The following is a 24,561-nucleotide window of genomic DNA, read 5'->3' as shown; positions in this document are numbered from 1 at the left end:
GCCACCCAAACACCCAGGTGTCCCCAGTTTTAACCCTGAATTCCCACTGATTGCAGGAAAGAGTTAGGGGATTTGTGATTTCTGTTGAATGTGTATTATTGGAGTTAATTGTTAGGAAATTATTTAAAGCAGCATTGTTTAAGTACTGCAAAAATGAAAACTGTTTCAACTTGTAGCAGAAATCCAGACTCCCTTGATGTTTCTACATGTTTGATAAAAGCAAAAGACGGAATCGGAATAGTTATCCATGAGACCAGAAATGTATGTAAAATGCAATCGACTGATTTGCCAGTTGCTTCCTCGTGTGAACACCTCAGGTGAACTATCACAAATAGCTACAGAATTGAACTAGAACTTGGGTCCCAAGCCCCCTTTCCTTCTTTCCTCCGTCTCTCTGGGGAGGAACAGGGTGCAGGGAGTCTTCCAACAGGGTGGGCGGAGGCAGCCCTGCTCCAAGGCACGGCCCAGTCTCGGCCCCCGCCCCCCCCCCCCCGCCCCGCAGTAGAATTTCTCAGTGGGGCGTGGTCTTTCCCAGTAGGTGTGGCCCCTGAGCCTCTCAGGGTGGGGTGTGTCCTCTGAGCAGGGGTCGCCTCAGGCACCGACTCCGCTTGGGTCTGCCCTCACTTGGGCAGCAGGACTGGCCTCATTCCAAAGATGCACTGCTTTTCCTAGAAGGAGGCAAGATCACAGGAACAGTGCAGTCGGAGGCCCCCTGCAGCCTTCTCGCTTGGGGCTGGTCTCTTCAGATCTGCTGTCAGATCTTCTCTCTTCTAGAACATTCAGTCACAATTCTGTCCTTTCAGCTTCTCTCCAGGCACTGGCTCTTGCCCCGCAGTCATGATCCTATCTTAAAACAAATGCCTTACCTCGATGTTTAATCTCTCCCCTTCCATCAAGGGCCTGTTAAGTCCCTCAGAAGACCAAGGTCCTATTTGTTCTCTCTACTTCTCCATCTTCCACTTATTTTTTGGTAGCAGGTTTAATCCGCCTATCAAGCAAGTCATCCATTTCGTTGTATAATTCAACTACTCTCTGTAAATCCCTAGTTGTGCCTTTATCACCCAAATCAACCTTAGGCTATTTCCATCACCCCAAAAAGAAAGTCTGTACCCATTGGTGGGATACCCCCCCAGCCCTCAGCAGTCACTGCTCTACCTTCTGCGTCTACAGAATTATCCAGTCCGGACAGCTGATATAAAAGGAATCCTACAATATGTGGGCTTTCATGTCTGGCTTTTTTTTCCACTCAGCATTGCTTTTAAGGTTCATCCATGTTTAATAGTTCCCAGCACTTCATTCCTTCTTAGGGACAAATAATCTTCCAGTCTATGGACATATCACATAATTTATCTATTTATTGGCCAATGGACATTGGACTGTTTCTTCCTTTTTGCCCTTGTGCATAAGCTTCCCTGAATATTCCTGCACAAGATTTTGTCTAGATATCTGTTTTTACTTCTCTGGGGTGGGATTGGTCACCTTCCCCTGTGGCATGTGGCTGGAGAGGAAAGGAAGGGAAAACAGAACAAAATCAAGGTCTGTCGGGCAAAGAGGGGGAAGAGGTGATGGGTGAAGCCAGTCAGTCTCTGATGTTTCTCACTGTACTGAGGGTTAAATTCGATGATCACACGATAGGTTTCACCTTTTCTTTGAGTCATTTTCTGTACCAAGCTTAGAAACATCCTTCAATTTCTAGTTTTTTAAGTTTCTGTTGTTTGATAAAATGTGTACTTTTACCAAATATCCCTTTGCCTTCGAATGAGATTATTTTGTTTGCCTATATTGTGAAATCCCGTATTTATAGATCTTAATATTAATATAACATTAAATTCATGGGATTAAAATTTGCTTGTAGTGAGCAGTTCTTTTTTTAAAATTTTATTTATTTTTTCAGTGTTCCAAGATTCATTGTTTATGCAGTTCTTTTCATATATTGTGAAAATGTCTTCACAGTTCTGTATTTAAAATGCTCAGATTTGGGGCCCCTGGGTGGCTCAGTCAGTTTAGCATCTATCTTTGGCTTGGGTCATGATCCCAGGGTCCTGGGATCAATCCCCATGGGAATCTCTGCTCAGCGGGGAGCCTGCTTCTCCCCCTCCCTCTGCCGTTCCCCCTGCTTGTGATCTGTCTCTCTCTGTCAAATGAATAAATAAAATGTTTAAATAATTTTAAAATAAAATGCTCATAAATAAATTGTAATATATAGGTAGGGATTCAGTGATTCAGTTTTCTGGACCATAGGCAAACAGTGTCACTTATGCATATATATATGTAGTAGGATAAGCTACTAATAAGAATAGTAAAGGAATATTAATGGCAGGGGTGTGGTAAGACAGCTGGGAAAAAATATTCAGCAGTTGAAGGAGATTTTGTGGACTGAAAGTCTACAGAGAATTGCCCCATCAAAGAGGGCTCCCTAGGAAGCTCCCAGGGACCGGGCCTGCATGGTGACCCTCCCCACCTCCATCGGGACAGATGCCCTGGCAACAGTTAACTCACTACTCAGACTGATTTGGACACATTCAGGCCAACAGATGGACTTTCAACTTTAATAGAACACTTCAAACATCCTGGAATGCCGTCAACTTCTCTGCCTTAAGGCTTTCCCCATGTGGGGGACCATAGCATGGCTGTGGTCTCCACATGAACCCCATGAAGAACCCCCAACACATTCATAAGTAAGGCTGGCCTTCTCACTTTTAAGTAATGAATTGTATTTTTTCTCTGCAGATGATGACTTTGTGTTATTAAAAATTCAAGTACTACAGAAAAACATAAAGAGCAAAAAAAAAAAAAAAAAAAAAAAAAACACCCCAAATCTCACCACCTCCAAAAAAGCCAGCATTACTTTTGGCAAGAGTCATTCCAACCATCAAATTGTGCCAAGCGTACAGAGGGAAGGTCAATGAACAGTGGAGAGAAGCACAAGTGAGTGTGGCTTCATTTTATAACAAGGGAAGCATATGAGACATGCTCTCTCGTCTCTAAAATATTAATTTTCAGATTGTGAAGTTAATGGAAAGAAAAGAAAATGAAGTGAAACAGAATGGACAGATAAACTTACATAAATATTTTTTCAGATCCTATAATAGTTCCCAAAGTTGCCTCTAATGTTAAGAAATTGCAAGAACCACTGAGGGGTTACAACAGTATTCTTTTTGCCATGTTTTCCCAAAGTTGGGTAATATAGATTGACTCTGCTCTGAAAAACCAGTTGAGAAGCACTCATTCATTTTCTGACCTCCCTTCCCTGTTCTCCTAATTTTTCCTTACCTGCCACAAACATAATTCTCCTGGGGGGTTGCTTGTTTGCATTTTCATAATTCTTCCTTTGAATTGACCCTATGGGAATCAACACTCACTGCTTAGCTTTGAGTCTGGGTTCTCCTTTATTACCCAAATTACACATTCACTTCTGATCAAATTACTGATCTGGAAGGAGAAAGTTCAGTCTGAAATATTGCATCACAAACAGCCAGAGATGAACCTCTCCTCTTGCACACGAGCATTAACATAGCTTAGGTTACCTTTGGTCATTTCTTTACCAATTTAAGGTATCATGTAAAATTATTTTGAGGCATCTATGGATTAAAAATGACTTATTTGTAACACAAAGGGTTACAATGAAACATGTTTCTAGGACAGACGTGACCCCCCCCCCCACTGTGTTCTCACCAGCCGCACAGTCTCCTCGGAGAAGCCCAGGTACACATGAGCACCTTGCATAATCACAGCACGACTTATTCAAGCTAAGAAATTAACATTGGCACAATGCTGTTGACCGGGCTCCAGACTTTATTTGGACGGGCGTTCAGTTTTCTGCTCACCCCTGGATCCAACAGGCAGTGATTTTGAGACCTATATACATATCAAAGGCCTCTTCATGGCCACTGCCCTGCCTTGGTTCTGGCCCCAAGCTCCTCTCATCCCACCCTGGAGAAAGCCTTCAAATGGTCTCTTTTCTCCAGTCCGACACCTAGTGGAACGAATTTTCTAAAACAACAACTGGATAGAGTCCTTCACCTTCCTAAACTCTGTCAATGGTGCCCCATCGTCCACCAGACAGAGTAGAAACTTGCTGGTGGGCTCCGTTTGGATCCGTTTCATACCTGCTCCTCTGCCCTCGTCCCCTTGGGTCATTCGGGCTCTGAGACCCACGCGGGAAGGCGACGGTGGCATCTGATGCTGTTGGCGCCCAGTCTCCGCTCCCCGCCGCAGGCCCCTGCCCACGTGCTCCCATTCCCCTGAGTCTGAGCGTGGGATGTGTCCCCTCACCCTTTTCCCTCGCCAGACCTTGACCTGGTTCAACTTCTGTGAGAGCATCAATCCCACTGCCCCGTTGTCATGTATCTGCCTCTTCTGCTGGTTTGTCAGGGTGTTGAGCAGAGCAAGCTTGTCGTTCGTTTTGTGACCCCGACACCCAAAGTATTCAGTGCTCAATTATTTGTTGGCTATATAATGCAAGTTTGAAAAAGAATTAATATTTCTCCTTAATGTGTCTTCATATTTGAATCTGTAATACCATTTTTCAGTTACGGTGAGAGGGACCCACCTGTATTTCATGTTTTAATGGGACACAACCGTAGATTCCTGTTCATATGTTGTCTGAGTGGCTGTCGCCCCACAGAAGCACAGCCGAGTAGTGGCATCAGAGATTTAAGGCCGCAAAACCTAAAATACAGTTGACGCTAGGTTCACGTGGGGGGGAGGGCACTAACCCCCCACCCCACAAAATCATAACTTTGACCTGCACATAACTTTGACCTCCTAAAGCTTAATGACTAATAGCCTGCTTTTTTGAAAAAAGATTTTATTTATTAATTTGAGAGACAGAGAGCGAGCGAGCGAGTGAGCATGGGGGGAGGGGCAGAGGGAGAGGATCTCGAGCAGGCTCTGCGCTGAGCACAGAGCCCGATGCGGGGCTCGATCTCATGATCCTGAGATCAAGACCTGAGCTGAAATCAACAGCCAGACGCTTAACTGACTGAGCCGCCCAGGCGCCCCGACTAATAGCCTACTTTTGACAGAAAGCCTTCCTGATCACAGAAACCCCTATTTGTATGTTACATATATTAGGTACTACAGTCTTACTATCAGGTTAGCTACAGAAAAGCAGGTCAGGAGAATTGTAAGGAAGAGGAAATACATTTATAGTACTGTAGTGTTTTATTGGGGGAAAAAAACCTGCCCATCAGCGAACCCGTGCAGTTCAGACTCATGTTGTTCAAGCAACAACTGGATTTATGATCTGACCCTTTACGGGAAAAAACTTGCCGACCCGATGTTCCCCTTGTCCATTCTGCTTGAGCTCTGCTCTCCCCACTGTAATGATGGTGTTACGGGGGCACCTGTGCGGGCCAGCCTGGCCACCTTGCATGGTCACGGCCAGCACTGTGCTTGTCGTTGCCGTAAGAGCTTTCTTTCCCATTAGTGTGACTATCAAGGGCAGGAATAAACAAACACAGGCAAGCAGTGCAAACAGTTTTCTGCAGCTGCAGAGCAGGTGTCAGGATCAAGACCCCATCTCCAGCCCTCATAATTCTGTCCCAGGTGACCTCCATGACTCTGCCAGGCACACAGGCTTCTCCCTCGGTGGCTCCAACAGGACGGGTGGACACCGCTGACACTGGATCTCTGACGGTTATCCATGGCCGGGCACAGCGCTAGGTATTGCTGGATAGGAGGAGCATCAGGGTAGTTCAGAGTTCCTTGACCACAGATGACAGCGCGACCAGTGTGTCCTTCTCTGATGCCTCTGGAGGACAGCTTCAGCAAAGAAGTCAGAAACCGAAGAATGGTTCCGTGTCGAAGTTCCTCTTGTTGAAAGTATGTGGCACTAGGGCGTGTTTGTTCAGATGGCGTCTGCTGGAAGCTCAGTCACAGAAACGATGAATCAGGATGATTGGAGACTCTGTCCTTAATCAACTAGGAGACCTGTTTCATGAAAATTGTCGCGTGACTAACGCAAAACGAACCAGAAAACGAGGTGACGGAAAATCTTCATCTGGAACGTGGAACAGGAAAGGCGAGAGAATGAAAACAAATCGTGACTTTTCAATACGGCCAAATTAAAAGGAACAATGGCAGTGTTTTTCTTTTTTTTAAGAGATTTTAGGTATTTATTTGAGAGAGAGAGAGAGAGAGCACAAGAGAGCACAGGTAGGGGGAAGGGCAGAGGGAGAAGCAGGCTTCCTGCTGAGTTGGGAGCCCAAAAAGGGGCTGGACCCCAGGACCCTGAGATCACAACCAGAGCTGAAGGCAGACACATAACTGACTGAGCCACCCAGGCGTCCCAGTGGCAATGTTTCTAAATAACAGTTCGTGCGATGGCACTTGGTGTTTCTGATGCTACTCCCCAAGGGGTTAACTGTTTCCGTCAGGTGGTTTTTGCGTAGATTGGAGGCAGGTGGGCCACGGGCAGGTGGATGGGCACGAGTGCCTCGGTGGATGATTGCCGATGGCTATTCTTTGTCATTTACAAGAGAAGCTGCATCGATGAGCTGCCCTCACGGGGCTCACATTCTAATGCACGGTAGGTTCAGATACCGGTGAGGACTATGGAGAAACACAAGCCAGGATGGGGGACAGAGGATGTGGAGAAGGGACAGTGAATGAGCTCCGGCAGGGAGCAGGGACGGAGCAGGCCATGTGGTTCTGGAAAAAGGGTGCTGGGCTCGGACACCGGCTGGAGGTCCCTGCAGGGAATCAGGGCGCAGAGAGCGGGGACTCCACTGGGACAGAGCACAGAATGCGTGTGAGGTCATGAAACCTGAATGTCTCCTTGACAAATGGTCTGAGAAGAAAGCTAGCTGCTAGGAGGTAGAGAGAGAGAGAGCAGAATTTAGGGATTCTTGAATACTGCTCCATGGTCCCTCATGAGCAGTAAGCGTTGGGGTGGTTTCCAGAGGCCCTATTTTTAGTGGGATAAGCTCCTTCGGGAGGCATCAGTATCCAAGATGTTGGCCTCTTGATTGGTTTGGCTTGCGGGTGAATCAGGGGCAGCTTTGCCGAGGCAGGCGCCCAGAGGCAGCAGCAGGTGCAGGGGAGTGGTTGGCCCCCGGGAGGCGATAGCCCCCACTGCCTTCCTGCCCGCCCTCAGCGTGTGGCCTCTGCCCCACACTGTCTCCGTGTTCGAACTTATTAAAAGAAACTGAAACTGAAATGGCTGTCTTCAATTTATTCGATTTACTTCACAAGAGGGAGAAGGGGGTTTCTGTTTCCCATCCCTTACGAACAAAACAAGGTCATCACCGCTTGTGTGACATTGATTTGATCTTGGCTCACGTCTCGCTTCACACACTCTGTTAGCTGCAGCTGGCGCATGCTAGCTTCCTGAGTCCATCGAGTTTGCCCTGGGAAAGATGGTTTTTGAGGGGAGAAATCAGAAACATGAAACCGATTTTCTTTTATATTAATGAGAGAGAAGTGGCCACTTAAGTTGACATGTTAACCTTCTACTTCCTTGCTTTCTTAGGGAACCAGGGTCTTTCCAGGAGCCAGGAACCCTCCCGGCCCCACCACCCCTTCCCTCTGCCGAGCAGGTGCCTGAGGAGTGGGAGACACATGCTGCTTTCATGCTTGCTCGGCGGGCAAGCAGGTCCGGGCCTTCCCAGAGTCAACTCCTCTCCGAGCCCACCTCTCCCGAATTTGTTTGGTGGAACTCTTTTGAGAGAAGCAGTGGAGTGTCTCTATCTAGTTTTGTTATTCGAGTAAAAGTTCAGGTAATTCAAGAGCAGCATTATTTTTAAAAAATTTTAAAGATCTTTTTTATTTGAGAGAGAGAAAGAGCAGGAGCGTGGGGGTTAGGGAACAGAAGGAGAAGCAGACTTCCGCTGAGCAGGGAGCCCCATGTGGTTCCCAACCTCAGACCCTGGGATCACGACCAGAGCCAAAGGCAGATGCTTAACTGACTGAGCCACCCAGGCTCCCCGAGAGCAGAATTATTGATGGGACAATCACTCTTCAACTGCAAGCAATCTGAGCTACTTTCACTGTCATGGGATATTAAAAAACTATTATTTTCAATTGAAGTGATATTTTCACACTGCCAAAAAACACAGAAAGTAGAGACAAGTTAAAAAAAAAAACACCTCATATAATTTTATCACCATAGCAAACTACACTTTAATGTATGTTCTTCAATCATTTCTTCTTCAGAATTTTCTAAAATAGTTTTAGTGACAGCACACATACACTTTTGGTAAACTCCTTTTGCCTAACATCATGCTGCAAATATATTTTCAGGCTGCATAACACTTTCAATATCCAGACTGTTTAATGACTACATTTAAAAAAAAAAACACTTTTGGGGCGCCTGGGTGGCTCAATGGGTTAAGCCTCTGCCTTCAGCTCAGGTCATGATCTCAGGGTCCTGGGATCGAGCCCCGCATCGGGCTCTCTGCTCATCGGGGAGCCTGCTTCCCCCTCTCTCTCTGCCTGCCTCTCTGCCTGCTTGTGATCTCTCTCTCTCTGTGTCAAATAAATAAATAAAATCTTAAAAAAAAAAAAAAACCCACGCTTTTGAATTAGATCTGGAAGCCTAAAAAATACACTTGTTAACTTAATTAGTATATACACAGGAGACCACAATGCAGTCCTCAAAAATTGTCCATATAGAAATCTGTTGACATAGGTAGATGCTCATCCTCTGTTTTTAAATGGAAATATGTAAGACGCAAAATAATTATTTCTAGACGGTGGTTTTTCTTTTTTCACCTTCTTTATAACAGGCATATAATAGAATAACTATATTTGCAGTAATAATAAATGTACAAGGAAAACTTTGCAGGGAAATGATATACCCCCCCCCCCATCCCCTCCTTGCCCTAAGCAGTTCTCCATCCGGCAATCCTTGAGTTTGGATTCTTCATCACAAGCCAATAATAGTATGTAAAATGCTTTCCTGAGTTTTGTGAGTCATTCTAGTGAGGTACTGAGCCTGAGGGAGGGAGTCATGGGGACCCCAGACCCGCAGCCAGTCAATGAGAAGTACAGCTGGCAACCGGGGGCTTGGGCCATGTCTGACATCGGTGGGGGGGTGGTTATAGTGAAACTGAGCTCTTACCTATGGGGCCTGACCTTTGAGGTAGTGTGAAAACTGAATTGACTTGTAGGACACCCAGTTGCTGTGTGGAGAGGTGGAGAATTTGCTGAAACTGGGAAAAACACCACACAGCTCTGCTGCGGGAAGTCGTGCGGCTCTGGGAACATTCAGGAAGGACCTTCAGTTGAAGGCCAGGACGGCAACAGAAGGGTGTCTGGGGGAGTTGGTTAAATGGAGATCTGAGGCTGGCTAGCTGACGTGGGGAGGAGAGAGTGTTGAAGGAAGAGGTTGGAAAGATTCTAGGCAGATGGAAAATCATGTGAGAAGATCAGGACATGAGCTTCTCATGGTAAATATACATTTAATTGATGTTCTAGGTTTTGTACTTTGTTCTCTTATGAGTTGGACTAATGTGAATCTGTCTTCTGGGGTCTAATTACCTTCTGATGCTGATAAAATTGATTCTCTCAGTTCACACATCAGAAAATGACAACTGGGAACACTGTGGGCTCACCAAGGCAAAGCCACGCATCTGTGCGCCAAATGTCTTCCCAGACAATATTTCGCACCCTTTTTTTTTTTCTTTTTTGGTGTGATTATCCAAACTACAGAGAGAGTTTTGTTTTTTTTTTTCTTTTTGGTGCAAAATGGTGGTTTATTAAGGCACAGGGACAGCACCTGTGGGCAGACAGAGCTGCCGCTGCAGAGGAAATTTTTAAATATCTGGGGTCGGACAGTTCATTCACAGCAGGTAACTGGAAGATGGATTCAGTGTTGTTTTGAAATAGGGTTTTCTTCTAAAAGTCGACATTGATCCTCTCTGTGGTACCACGAATGGCCGAGCAAGGACGGTGGTAGGCGCGGACCACCACCCAGCCAACGATGCTGGCTCTTCCCCACCGCTGCGGTTTCTTTTCAAGTGAGCATTCTGTATCTTACTCGTGTGCATTCACAGTGTCAGGTCTCTAACTCACACCCTGGACATGAGTGTCAATGCCGGGTCATCATTCCTGGAAGCTTCGTGTTTCTTTAGAGCACCTTCCTAGGCTGCTTGGCATCAATGGGCCCTCATGGTGTGCGGCTTGCCTGTTGTATGCCTAGGAGCTCTCCAAGAATGTTCCATTCCAGCTTGCTCAAACACAGGCTAATTGTCACTCACTCCAGCCACGGCAACAGTTTTAAAGAAATGCAGTATCAACACACCCACTGTCGCAGCAATGCACAGTCACCGAGCTTTTCTGCAAGACGTTACACAGAGAATCCTTGTGGTTTTTTCCTGACTCAGACTTCTGTTTGAAACAGACAGTTAGTAGAGAAGTTTGCTGATGGAGCAGGAAAGTCACCGTTAGATTTTAAGGCGGTTCGCTTTTTAGATAAAAAATGGCCGTTGCCTTGCCAGGCGGTCCCTTTAGGCCCCAAGGGAGGCTCCTGAGCGAGGTATCCCGGGCTGCCCTCCCCCACCTCCAGCATTTACCGAAAAACTCTCTTCAGAGATGGACTCAAACGCTCTTTTGATGCTTTTATTGACAATTTGAGTACAACCTTACATAGACATAGTGGTCAAATACCCCTTTACAAGTTTCAGAGAAAAATAAAGATTCTTCTGCAAAGATTTTATTTCTATTCTTTTGATCTAGTCACATTTGATTACACATCTCATGGCCAAGCATGTTCATTTAGAGGGGTTTATGATTTCCATTCCTTTACAGAGGCTGTTTTTCCCCTTCAGCTTGTCTCTGTGTTCTATTCGGGGAGGGGTAGAGAAAAGGCCACCACCAGGAAAGGAGCAGAGCCCTAGAAACTTCTACCTACTGTGCCTGAAGCCACGAGAGCAAACCCTGTTCGGGCTTTGCACACCCAACACAACATGCAAATTCGGAAGGCAACAATCAGGACAGCATCACTAAACCCAAAAGCTATCATGGATATAAAATACCGGGTGCTCCATGTGAGAGAGGGGCCATCTGATTTGTCCTGCTGGGTCGGTGTGAGAAGCTACCTGCCGGGCTTGTCAGTAACATGCCGTCCCTGATACCAGCCCCTGGAACATGCGAGCCCATGCCTCGAGACCTTCCCTTTTCTCTTGCTCACAGATATTGGCTCTTTGTTCCCTCGTTATGATCTTTAAGGCTTTGTGACATGAGTCTGGCAGCTTTGGGGTCACACTGGGGAGGTTGGATTTTCGGACAGAGCGAAGCCAAACGAGGCTGATTAAAACCCCCGTGTGTGCCACACCCCCATCTTGTCCCGGGACCAGTCTCTGAGGGAAAAGGCAGATCAGGCAGGACTGTCCCTGGGAGGATGGTTAGGGACAGAGGGACAGAGGTCCTTGGTAAATGTTCCGAGGTCATTCCTTCTCTCCTGCAGCAAGGATTTCTGGTGCTATGTCTACAAAGAGAAGCCCTGAGAAGACAGATGATGAGAACCAAAGACAGTGGTTGTAGTTTTCCATCTGTTTACTGTGCTGTAGAAAATGAAGTCTGCAGCATTTTGCATAAACACATCTCTTTTTGATGTGTCGTGAACGCCTCAAAAAAAAAAAAAAACCCAAACAGGAAAACTTGATCAACACTCCACTTTTATCCATGTTAACATGAGGAACTCTTTTGTATGACTCCACTGTCCTAGAGGAAAAGTCTCCTTGGAGTAACCCATTCAGGGACCCAGCACGTGCAGAAACCTTTCCCGTACAAAATCAGTCCCGGTTCCATTCTGTTAGCCCTGGAAATGCTCCTTCTTTAAAGATTTCTGCCTCAACACCCTGAGCTTTGGTTAACATTGAGAATCATTACAAAACCACTTCTAAAAATGTTTCCTCTAAAGGTGCCCTACCCATTAAATTTACAGTGAAGCCAAATGTACTAGCTTATTCCGTAAGCTGCAAAATGAATGTTTAAAGTCAAATTACAGACTTCGTAGTATGCTCAGAAAAACAATCTCTTTCCAGGTTCTCAAATAATTAAATGGAATGAAAAGTACATGCAGTTTTGATCTCTTTCCCGTAATGTCAACATTCAAGTTAACTTCCATAATTTCTCCCTAGTTGACAAGCTGATTTATGCATAGTTGACATCTCATCGCTGCAATACATAAAGGTAGAATTCTTAGGGATAAACACCGACTTTTGACTACTGCCTGTGGTTCTTTGGGGGATAGATGCTCTCTGAAAATTTAAATAGGAGCATTGCTCTGGAAGCCGAGAATGTAGTTCTCCCAACCGACCCGCCGTCTTACAGAGAACCACTGACGACCGTTCCTCCGCACTATTTCCTCACCAGTGGCTTCTCCCCGATCTTTGCAGAACGTACAGTGCAGGAAATTAAACCTGAGAAATCTCTGTCTCTGCGGCTTAAATCCAGCCCAACTTGAATTCCCGGGAGAATGACAATCCCCTGCTGAAGGCGGGATGCACTTTGCTCTGGGCTCTGGGGTGTGTCATGCTGAGGCCCCAGAACGCTTCCTGCTGTGGCTCGCGGATCCCAGGAGCTTCTGCTGTAACTTTGTTTCTGCGGTTTTGGAAGGAACTTTTGGGTTGTGCGTGTCTGCGTGTGTGCGCGTGCCTGCAGGGGGTGGGGAGGGAGGGGAAGTGTGCAGAAAGAGCCCCGAAGGGCGGCAGCCTTGGTACGTTCCCAGGTTGGACGGCAGGAGGCGCTCGCGGCGGCGGCGGCTACACGTCGAACCAGTGGTCCCCCATGCAGGCGCGGTTCCACTCGCAGCCGCAGGCCCAGCACCACTGCAGCCCGCACTGCGGCTGCGGACACGCCATGTGCATGCAGCCTCCTGCGGGCAGACAAAGACACAGGCAGACACCCGCGGAACAGCCCTGCCCGCACCCACGCCGCGCACTGCTCCCCAAGGGACTCTCTAAGGGGACATCCCGAGCCGTCCCAGGGCCTTGGGAAGGAAGGACATCGGCTAGGAAGGGAGTGAGGTGCCGCACGCCACGGCCATCCAGGACAAGTGCCATCTGTGGCTCTCAGTGCATCGACTTCCCTGAAATGGGGTTTAGGGACAAAGGCTCTAAGAGCTGGGGTCCATCCCTTACCGAAATGTAGAGTGCTTCGTGTTTTCAACAGATGTCAATATGCTAAGTATAATATTAGTTGGCATGGCAAGATTCATGGACCAGGAGTTGGGAAAGCAGCACGAGAAGTATGGTGGCTCAGTCAGTTAAGTGCCTTTGGCTCAGGTCACGATCCCAGGGTCTTTGGATCGAGCCCCGCCTTGGCTCTCGGCTCAGCGGGAAGCCTGCTTCTCTCTCTCCCTCTGCCTGCTGCTCCCCCTACCTGTGCTCTCTCTCTGTCAAAAATGTAAATAAAATCTTCTTTAAAAAAATATTTAACAGAGAATTCATTCCTTAATGCTCTTCAAAATTGTATTTAAGGGGCGCCTGGGTGGCTCAGTGGGTTAAAGCCTCTGCCTTCGGCTCAGGTCATGATCTCAGGGTCCTGGGATCGAGCCCCGCACTGGGCTCTCTGCCTCTCTCTCTGCCTGCCTCTCTGCCTGCTTGTGATCTCTGTCTGTCAAATAAATAAATAAATAAAATCTTTTTAAAAAAATTGCATTTAAGATTAGCGGACGAGGGATACTGGGTACTCTACGTGGATTACCTCATTCCTCCTCAAAAGTGCCTAGTGAGTAGGAGTATTACTCTGCTCTAGAATTCTCTCAAGGTCCAGTACTTCTAAACGGCAAAGCCCGAGATTTAACCAGGATTTCTTTCTTTCATAGAACAGGGTGTTTACAGCATGAGATGAACACTTGCTCATTCTGGGACTTATTTTGGGATTCCTCCCCATCATCACACATTTGTTAAATTCATTTCTGATTTGCTTCTGGGGCTCAGACATCCAGTCTGCAGTGGAGTGCAGAGTTACTTGTATGAAGTTAGATGCAGAGAACAGTTTCTGACTGAATTTCCTAGATAATTCAGGCAAAAGCAGCTCTTTGCTTGAATCTGACATAACACTGGATGTGCTCTATTATTCAATTTCACCAATTATCCTCTTAAGTCATTTTTCCTTGCCAAATTTTCCAGGTAATTGCTTCCGTACTATCTCATTTTTATTATTAGAAATATGGCATGAGAACCTCCACTGATTTAAAATATTTATGAATATGTAACTGAAGGAATTTGTTGTAGGGTAATTTAAGGGCTTTTAAAAATCCCCTACTTTGCTACTCCTTTTCGGTTTGTTTTAAAGATCATTTATGCAGAAAATAAAGGGTAGACTTACCTATGATACTTTTATCTTAATATTTCCCATTTAGGGTTACACAATTGCAGGATTGTCTAATTTTAAATACATATTTAATGATTATACGCTTATGATGTAAATAGCAAAATGTCTTCCTACAATACCGAAATCTTTGAAAATACTAATATTACAAATAACATTTTATTATAGAAACAAGAATCATGATGGCTCCACAGAATAAGCAGAAAGGAAACAGGAAGAGAGAATATTCATGTTATTACGTTTCTTTAAGCCCCCCGGTGCGTAACATATGCAGGGTCATAAGCTAGCTCCCAAAATACAGAAAAGCACCAGGGACTCTGATTCTAAAAGCTTTGCCAGCACAAAAGTAACTGTAAGCAAGATGCTGCTGACAATGTCCCCTGACTTTGTGGTCATTTAAATGAAGAAAACATGGTTATGGAGGGAGTAGAAGTTCTCCAACAACCTGAAGGGAGATTTAACCAGCAACAGGCACTTGTTGATCAGGGAAAGGAAGCGGCGAATCCTAGGTCTGGGTTGGGAGGGAAGGAAAACGCTTTCCCAGACTGAGGCTGGCAGGAGGAAGCAATGAGGCTTCGCCTGGGTTCGACGTGGGAATGAGCCTCACGTCGTTTGTGGCTTTGCGGCAGGAAGAACTCCTTTCTGGGATTCAGATGACTATGACAGAGGCCATGAATTTACTTTGAGAATGAGATCATGAGACCAGCTTTTCTTGCCCATAGAGCTCACATCTGTCTCTGCCGTATGCTTTAAAAACAGCTTAGATGAATAATACTTATTATTAATAAGCTTAAAGTTTTATGGGCTAAAAACCTATTGGTGAAAAATCAGGGCTTTCCGTTTATAGCAAATCCCGATACTTCAAAGAAATCGGAGATGGGGGGCATGAGGGTGGCCAGTCGATTTAGCAGTTAAGTGACTGCTTTTGGCTCAGGTCCTGATCCTGGGGTCCTGGGATGGAGCCCTGGATCAGGCTCCCTGCTCTGTGGGGAGTCTGCTTCCCGCTCCGTCTTCTGCTCCCCCTGCTAGTGCTCTCTCTCTCTCTCTAATAAATAAAATCTTAAAAAATATATCTGTTTATGTGTCATCCCCTTTAACTAGCTACTTTTTAATTCAATGAGTATTTGTCAGGTGCTTTTCTGGGCCCAGGGAAGAAACAGGCAAGGTTCCTGCCCTTCGATAATAGCAACATGGTTTCTTAGTATTTAATGTACACTCTTGAAATACGTGTGAGCTGGAGCACGGCCCGTGTTTATCAGCACTGCGTACCCTCCCTGGTGAAGGCTCTTTGCACCTTTTTTTTTTTTTTTAATGTTTTATTTATTTATTTATTTGAGAGAGAGCCAGACTGAGAGAGAGCATGGGCAGGGGAGGGACAGAGGGAGAAGGAGAAGCAAGTCCCCGCTGAGCAGGGAGCCTGACGCAAGACTCAATCCGGGGATCCTAGCATCCCAGGCTGGTGGCAGTCGCTGGACCAGCTGAGCCAGCCAGGCGGCCCTGCATCTTTCCTGACTTCCACTTGCCTCCACGGCACTCTCGAGCAGTGAGGGCTGCCAGAGTTCCTGCCCCGGCTCCACTGACTCCTCTCCTCCTACAGGATTCAGGCACATCCCCGTGCGCAGAGGGACGCGAGGACTCATGACGCACAGTTGTGTCTTTATTTTCAGGAGACCACTGTCTCCGAGCCAGGGACGTGGCCTGAGCTGAGCCCATTCCTGCTGCTCTGGGCTGTGTCGGTGCTCTCTTGTTCGCATCATGAACACCTTCTGAGGGACACAACTGGGGAAACGGGCCTGCGGGCCTGTCCCGGGGCTGCCGGGTTCCGCTCCCCAGCGAGCCAGCGGGCACCTCTCACACTTGGAACGGGCTCTGGGCACTGGGCTGTGATGGCTTCATGCCGGTTGGCACATCCCGGACGGATGGCAGCCGGGGCCCTGGTTGGTGTGAGGCATCAGAATTACCGTGAACGGGGCATCCCAGAGCCAAACAGGCCAGCGCCGCCGAGCAGGGAGGACGCGCGCCGACTGCCGCAGGCCACAGGACCCCGGTGCGGTCGCCCCAGCCCTGGGAAGCTCAAGGGGAGAAGAAGTGCAGCCACTGGCACAGATGCACCGTCGGGGAGCTGAGCGGGCCTCCCCCCGTGTCCTTCGGTGGGTTACAGGGGCTCCTTGTCCGTGAGGACAGGAGCAGGAAGGGCGGTCCTGCCATCTGCACGCCCCAAGGGTCCCCGCAGTCACGGGGCTCCCGCAGTTACTGAGTGCGTCGGGGCTGGGGGGTCCCAGCCTTTCTTGGGATTGGAATTGTCGTTAAGAAGAGAACCGTTCAGATACGGATCCCGCGTTTCCATGCCCGTGAACCCACACAGAGCAGGGCCTACCGGGGGACTCCTAAATGACCGGCGGCAGGCGAGGGCGAACTCCAGGCGTATCTCCCCGCGGTCACCTCACCTTCTCAGAACTGAGAGTAGTTGGCAAAAGGCTAAAGGAATAGGTTTACGGAGAGACAGATGCATGCAGAGGGTATTTTAACAAAGCAGGTGAGTGGGGTTAAAATACACAGCACCGAATCTCCCGCAACAAGGGCGGACAAGCATGAGCCCAAGTGCACGCTGCTCTCCAACGGTCTACAAGCTGGTGTGGCAGGAAGAAAAGGAAGTCATGGCTCCCAGATATGGGAACCAGGAAATCAAACAAAACTAAATCAGTTTCTTTACAAAAGGATTCTGAGTTGCTAATGCACATTGCAAATGGGAATATATTGTGATTTCTGTGAGCGTTAAATGATCTCACATTTGTAGGGAACTTAGGCCAAACACCCTGTAAATGCTCAATATGAGTTAATTGTTTGTGTGGTTATTATGCAAGAGGGACGTGCTATAGGAATGACCTGGCAACTCTTTCCCTACTGAGGAACTCGAGAACGCTGAGAAATACGGGGCTGAGAAGCTTCCATTATATATATACATATACATACATATATATATATATATATGTATATATATATTTGGCTACACTAGTGGACTGCTTACCAGATACGAAGTGTCTAATTTTATTAATAATTAATAATAATAAGGGCAATTAGGTTTATTGATCGTCTAAACCAGGCACTTGGCTGTGTATCTGCCGTGTGCGACAGCTCATGATTCTCCTGGTGTGAAACAGCTTCTGTTTTCATCTCTCTTTGACAGAGGAGGATCTCAGCCTTAGGCAGTTTAAAAACTTGGCCTGGGAGAGCGGAGACCGGCGTTCTGGCCAATGGCTCCAAATTCCCAGGGTGCTGAGCTCAGCAGTTACATGTCCTCTTACAGTTCCTGACTGCTCCAGCCGCTGGCTCCCGCTCTCCAAGGAGCGCTCCCCCAACCCTCACTTCTTCCCGGACTCACCATTCTTCTCAACGGGCACATGGCAGCGAGGGCAGGGCTTGGTGGTTTTCTTGATCGTTTCTTTGGAGATCTCTTCCCACCGGGCTTGCTCCGCGGCCTTCTGGTCACCTCGGTAAGCCTGCGGGGTGAAGACAGAAGGAGCTGCGACTCAGAGCTTTACATGGGGGTTGATGTGTCGGTTCTTTGAGACACAGGTCCAGAAAATTCCTAGAACTGGGAGTGCCTCAAGGAAGAAACTCAAGCATAAACACACTTGACAGGTGTGGGACAAGGCCCGACATGCACGGAACACGGTTTCCTCTGCCTGCGGCCTTCACTTATGTGCTGAGAAAACAGCTTAATTTTATAGTGCGAGATCCCTTCGGTTGTTTTGGATAATGGTCATGAATGACGTCTGTGAGGTATGAACCGTGCAGGCGAGGTGAGAATGCCCTATGGACACTGCCTTCGATGCTTTGTCAGGCGAGTGTGCTCATGCTTCTTTCCCACCGAGGAGGAGGTGGGCTCACCAGCTGCCCAGAGCTGGTAAATGGGATGTTTCAAGATTCCTTTACATCTCCTTACCCTTCATTCTTGCACCTGAGGATGGGGAGCTCCAAATGTTGTCACAGAAGGGACAGGAGCCGGAAGAAGGAAACGGAGTTGACGTGACATGGAAGGCGGAGGGGGTCGGGAGGAGCCAGGGGAGAGACTGTGAGTCTGGGGACGCCGCCCGGGCTCCTACCCCAGCCCCATCCAGGTGAGGGACTGACTGTAAGATGCACCGTCACCTCTCGGAAAGTTCTCCTCTCTTAGAGGGAAGCGAGGAATGCCTAGTGCACTGGGGTATCAGGGGTGGAGTGAATTTCTTGAAAGGCTTCGAACGGGTATCTGATGCACGTTGTTAAGTGTTAATATGAATTCCCTCAGGATCTCTCACATGGCGAGCTCTCAGAAATGTTTGTTAATATTGTTATGGTCACAGGACTGAGTTTTTCCCGACTCGCTGGACAAAGAGGAAGGGAGGTTTCGTCCTGCTCCGTCTAACCACTCAGACGCTGTCCTCTCTCACACTTACTTCAGTACCGATGACGTGTGCAGAAAAAGAATGGGTATATTTTTGGATTCAGTACAAGAGACTTGTGGCCGAGGTCTATATTTAAATATATTCCAACATCTTCAGCTGAACAGAATCCCTCCATTTTGGCCTCTGTCGTATTCAAAACATTTGTTTCTTCTATACTTTAAAATTAATATGAGCACGCAAGTTATTTTACTGACCTGTAAAAACTAATTAAAAATATCTCCAGAGCTATTTTTATATCAAGAAACTACTAAAAGTAACTTCAAATATAAATTAGTGAAGAAATCAAATAACAAAAAATGCTCTAATACTCTGATATTAGTCTAATAATAATGATGATAATACTTTGCAAATTTATAACATTATTTTTTTACACTTTGACTTCTATTTTTCAGTTGTTCCTCCCAATAACCTAGAGAAAATGGTGGGGTTTCTAATAAGATAACAAACTTATTTTTCAAATGTGGCCTCTGATTAATTAATAAAGGTCAAATGCCAGGTTCAGAAATGCTTACATCGTATATGGCAGCATTGGTGCCTGTCAAATGTAAAAATTTGGAAAACATGGGGGTGCCGGGGGGCTCAGTTGTTTAAGCATCTGCCTTTGGCTCAGGTCATGACGCCAGGGTCCTCAGATCAAGTCCCAGCTCGGGTCCCTGCTCAGCAGAGAGTCTGCTTCTCCCACTAACTACCCCCCTGCTCATGTTTATGCTCTCTCTTTCTCTCAAGAAATAAAATCTTAAATTTTTTTTTTTTTTTTTTGAAATCCTGAAGGATGGAAACCCAAACCAAAGATGCTCACCTATAGGTTTCTAACACATAACATTGTGCTTTGAGAATCAAACTCTGTTCAGCACCACTGTGATTAGCAGGTTTTCTTTTCTTTCTTTCTTTCTTTTTTTTTTTTTTTTTAAAGATTTTATTCATTTATTTGACAGACAGAGATCACAAGCAGGCAGAGAGGCAGGCAGAGAGAGAGGAGGAAGCAGGCTCCCCGCTGAGCAGAGAGCCCTACTCGGGGCTCCATCCCAGGACCCTGAGATCATGACCTGAGCCGAAGGCAGAGGCTTTAACCCACTGAGCCACCCAGGTGCCCCAGCAGGATTTCTAAGTGGTGAGAGTGATGCAGCCTTAGTATGTAGTCATCATCTAGTCACCCCAGTGGGGTGAGTTACCTAAAGATGCCAAATCTGGTGAGTAGAAATCTCCACCCTGCATATGAATCCAGCTTTTAAGATTTCGCCATCAAGTTCTAAATACTTAAAAAATGTTAAGTTTTCAGTCATAAAGACACCAAAAGCAGAGTCAACCAAAACAAAAATAAACAAGTGGGACTCCATCCGACTAACAAGCTTCTGCATAGCAACAGAAACCATCAGTAACACTAAAAGGCAACTTGCTAATTGGGGGAAGATACTCGAAAATCTTCTGTTAAGAGGTTAGTATCCAAAATATATATAGAAGTCAGAAAATGCAATGGCAATAAAACCAAGCAACCTGATAAAAAAAAACAATGGGCAGAGGATCGGAGTAGACATTTTTCCAAAGAAGACCTACACACGGCCTACAGGTACATAAAAAGGTGCCGGCAGCGCTCCTCCTCGAGGAAATAAATGCAAATCAAAGCCACAACCAGACTTCTCCGCATGTCTGTTAGCATGGATATTGCAACGAGACAAGAGAGCACAGCAGCAGATGTGGAGAAGAGGGAGCTCTTGCCATTGCTGGGGGGACGTAGACTGGCCAGACACCGTGGCAGATGGTATCCTGCACTTTGTGACAACACGGGTAGAGCTTGAGGGCATTTCACTAAGTGAAGTAACTTAGAGAGAAAGACAGATACTATATGGTCTCGCTTATATGTAGAATCTAAGCCTGAACTCAGAGATACAGAGAACAGACTGATGGTGACCAGAGGTGGGTTTGGGGAATGAAAGTAGTTAACGATACTGCATTAGAGATTTGAAAGTTGCAAAGAGAGGAGACCTTAGAAGTTCTTATGAGAAGAAAAAAGGTTGTATTTATATGTGGTGAGGGATGTTAGCTAAACTTGTGGTCATCATTTCAATATATATATATATATATATATATATATATATATATAAAATATGTGATATATATTATATATGTGATTATATATATAATCATTATGTTGTACATCTAAATCTAACATAATGTCACAGAGTAAGTTTAATGGCTAAGAACAACCACAGGTACTGAGAACTCCCTTTGACCCCAGCTTACAGGCCACTCGTGGCTGAGAGTGCAGGGGGATAAAGGTGTGGTTAAGTTCAGCGGTTGCAAGATGTAGTAAGTAGGTTTTGATCTGAACTACACATCTTCCAGTCAGCTCAGATTCACACGTGGGCCTAATCCTCAGCAATACACAGCAAATACATCCCCCACAACCATAGGTTCCAAGATTTTCTTTTTAAGGCCCAGGAGCTTGTAATTCTAAAGTGAGGCTTTAACATTGTCTATGGGGGCATCTAGATCAGAGCAATATATAATTTTACTTACTAAAAACTAATTTTGAAATGTTGCTTTTCAGCAATCTGGCACACTGTGCACTGAGTGCAATTCTCCCTGGTCTCCACATCTAAAAATGATGGATGGAATATGGAAGATATTAATGCACGGCTGATCTGGTAGAGAAGGAAAGGAAATCACTGATGCCTAGAAAGGGAAAGAGAAAATCCTCCTGGTTAAGGGAAGGAGGAATCTGGGGCTTGTGATGGGGGTATTTTCCTGGTCTCAGCCTGCCCAGAGTCTGGCTCTTTAGAGAGTACAGAGAGAAAACCTGGGCCAGAGCAGGATGAAAGGTGGAATCAAATTTTCCCATTACACACAGACAACCTAGACTCCTGAGGGGTGACCTCCACAGCTGATGGACTAGGGAAAAGAGTCTTCCCAGAGGAGAGAATGGATTAAGAATTAATAAAGATTTGTGCTGGTTCCAGCCTTATGGTGAAGAAGGTTGGGGAGACAAAGCCTCTCTGAGAATTCCTAACCACTAAGCCTCATATGCAAGGTTTTTGTGAAAAGAATTCATTACTAGTAGTGAAAAGAATTCACTACTGATTAGCCGAATAAAGAACCCGAGACAAAAACTTAATTTGAAACACTCTGGTAGCATACCCAGGAACCTGGCTGAAGCAAAACTATTTTACATATAGTAGTACACTTAAAAAAGCCAAACTTCAAAAAAAAAAATCACACAAATAAAATTCCAAAGAGCAAAAGATCACAATAGAGAAGTTACCTAGTATAGGAGGAAAGAAGCTATCATTAGTGAAAGTGGCAGAAATACAAAACTCAAGAATCCGACCAGCAAATGTTGTAGATACTGGAATGATCAGATACAGAGTACAAAATAAATATGTTTGATATGCTCCAAGAAATAAAAGTATGAGAAGTTTGGTAAAGGCATATGAGGTTATCATAATGAACCAGGCAGATTTGAAAAAGAAAACCTATTTCTTTTGTGCATTTTTCTGAATGCAAAGAAACCAATGATTAAAATTAGAAACTCAGTTGGAGAATTACATAGCAAATTAGATACAAATGATGGGAGAATTTGTAAACTGGAAGATGAAGCTGGAGAAATTCTACAGATTGCAGATCAGAGAGCAAACAGTAAAAAATATGAAAAGGAGAGTACAAGTTAGTGAGGAGACAGTGAGAAAGTCCACTTCTCTAGAGTTCCAGACCAAGATAGCAGAGGTCATGCAGGGGAAACAGTACTGAAGACAGAGGCAAGGAAAACAGATTAACTACAAAGAGGCTACAATTATTCTGACGGCAGATTTCTTTAACCTATGGGCGCTAGCAGACAGTAGTATAAGATCCACAAAGTACTAAGGAGAACCAGTCTACTTAGAGTTATAAATAAGCAAAATTAATTTTCAAAATAAGTATTAATAAAAACACTTTCAGACATAAGATGGGTATTTCTCATCAACAGGCCTTCACTAAAGGAAAAACCCAATAGGATCAAGTCCAAATGAAGACCTGAGTTACAAGAAGCAACTGTGAGCAAAGAAAATGCTTCTGTGTGGATATGACAAAACAAATACTGACTATATAAAACTATCAAAATCATGTTCACTTAATCAGTTTAAAGTATCGAGGTAGAACTAAAACGCTGGACAAGAACTGCATATAAGTAACAGAATTCAGTGACTCTAAGGTGCTGATATTATTTAGGCTGAGGGTCATTGACTTTGTCACATTAAGATGTTTACATTTCTAGTGTAAACTTTAAAAGAAAAGAAAGTATTTTGCTTCTGAATAAGCAAAAAAATAGAATTAATGGAAAAAGCAAACAAAAAGTCAAAAAAAAGGCAAGAAATGGAAGTATGGAAATATAGAAAGACATCAAAAGTATCAAGTGGCAGAAATGACGACAAATAGCTCAGTACTCACAGTAGGTGTGAAGTGCATGGTCATCTAGAGAACGGGTTGGTAAAGGATGGCCCATTGGCCAAATCTGGTCTGCCACTATGCTGTAAATAAAGTTTTATCGAAACAGTCATGTTCATTCATTTACATATTGCCCATTGTAGAATTGAGCTGCTGGCAGCTGCAGACGGAGGGTTTGTTTCCTGGCTGGCTGTCACCTGGGGGTCATTCTCAGCTTCTAGAGGCTTCCTGCATTCCCTTGGTCTTGGCTCCCTTGGCTCCTGCAAAGGTGAAGGAGGGGTCCTTCTCATGCTTCAGTATCTCCTGCCTCTTCTTCTGCTCCATCTCTCTGATTTCATCTAGAAAAATTTCCCTCCCTTTGGGGGCTCAGGCAATTAGGTGTGACCCAGTTGGATCATCTAGGAATCACCCCCAATCCTATTTGCAAAGTTCCTTCTGCTAGGTAAGGTACCATATTCCCAGGGGTCAGTGAGTAGGGTGCAGGCATCTAACTACTAAGGGCCGTTGCTGGACCTACCATACCTGGCCCTGGTCTAGAGTGGGGTTCTTAACTTTTCTTTTTTGTGCCATGGTTCCCTTTGGCAGTCTTTGGACTTCCCAGGAAGTTGTAAATTGCAAAATGTAAAATTCAAAGGAGCCAGCTATCTTGAAATATGGTTATTAAATAATAGATTTTGGGGGGCATAGTACTGTATGTGTTTTGTTCTTGTTAACACATTAGCTAGCAGGATCCAGTGACTGATGTAAAATCACAATTATTTTGAGGTTGTGATGAGCATAAGTGATGTTTCAGGACATCTGTAGAAACTGTAACTTGATATGACAATGTAAGTAACTTCTATTGGATTGAGCCACAGGTCGTGCTAAAATTACTCTTAAATTACTCTCGTTTATGGTCAGTGTTCCTAGTGAGGGAAATGTTGAATTTAAGTAAGGGATTAATTTGTGATAAAAGTATAGGTGCTTTCAAAAAACATTCATTAGATAGCAAGAAAAAGCAAATACATGTTAAAAACCCAAAGACACCCAACTTTTGTAGCAATATGGACAGGACTGGAAGAGATGATGCTGAGTGAAATAAGTCAAGCAGAGAGAGTCAATTATCATATGGTTTCACTTATTTGTGGAGCATAACAAATAGCGTGGAGGACATGGGGAGATGGAGAGAAGGGAGTTGGGGGAAATTGGAAGGGGAGGTGAATCATGAGAGACTATGGACTCTGAAAAACAATCTGAGGGGTTTGAAGGGGCGGGGGGGTGAGAGGTCGGGGTACCAGGTGGTGGGTATTATAGAGGGCACGGATTGCATGGAGCACTGGGTGTGGTGAAAAATAATGAATACTGTTATGCTGAAAAGAAAAAAAAAAACAAACCCAAAGACACACAGAAGGTGATTCATGTACGATGCAGG

The 24,561-nt window shown here is 45.5% G+C and overlaps 1 protein-coding gene across 3 annotated transcripts in view; it reads right to left on the bottom strand.

Moving 5' to 3' along the window:
• Window positions 1-10,549: 10,549 nt before the first annotated feature.
• Window positions 10,550-24,561, bottom strand: part of PRKN (parkin RBR E3 ubiquitin protein ligase) — a 1,292,545-nt gene continuing 1,278,533 nt past the window's right edge. For all 3 annotated transcript variants that reach the window (XM_059176589.1, XM_059176592.1, XM_059176595.1), the window contains 2 exons: window positions 17,666-17,783; window positions 10,550-12,823 (listed from right to left, as the gene is read on the bottom strand). In XM_059176589.1, coding sequence (XP_059032572.1) covers window positions 12,711-12,823; window positions 17,666-17,783 — 231 coding nt within the window. In that variant the 3' untranslated portion in view covers window positions 10,550-12,710. The remainder of the gene's footprint in view (window positions 12,824-17,665; window positions 17,784-24,561) is intronic.

The sequence above is a fragment of the Mustela lutreola genome, chromosome 6 (genome assembly GCF_030435805.1).
Source record: "Mustela lutreola isolate mMusLut2 chromosome 6, mMusLut2.pri, whole genome shotgun sequence".
NCBI classification, from domain to species: domain Eukaryota; kingdom Metazoa; phylum Chordata; class Mammalia; order Carnivora; family Mustelidae; genus Mustela; species Mustela lutreola.
Note: the sequence above shows the minus strand (reverse complement) of the source record. Positions and strands in the feature narration are given on the sequence as shown.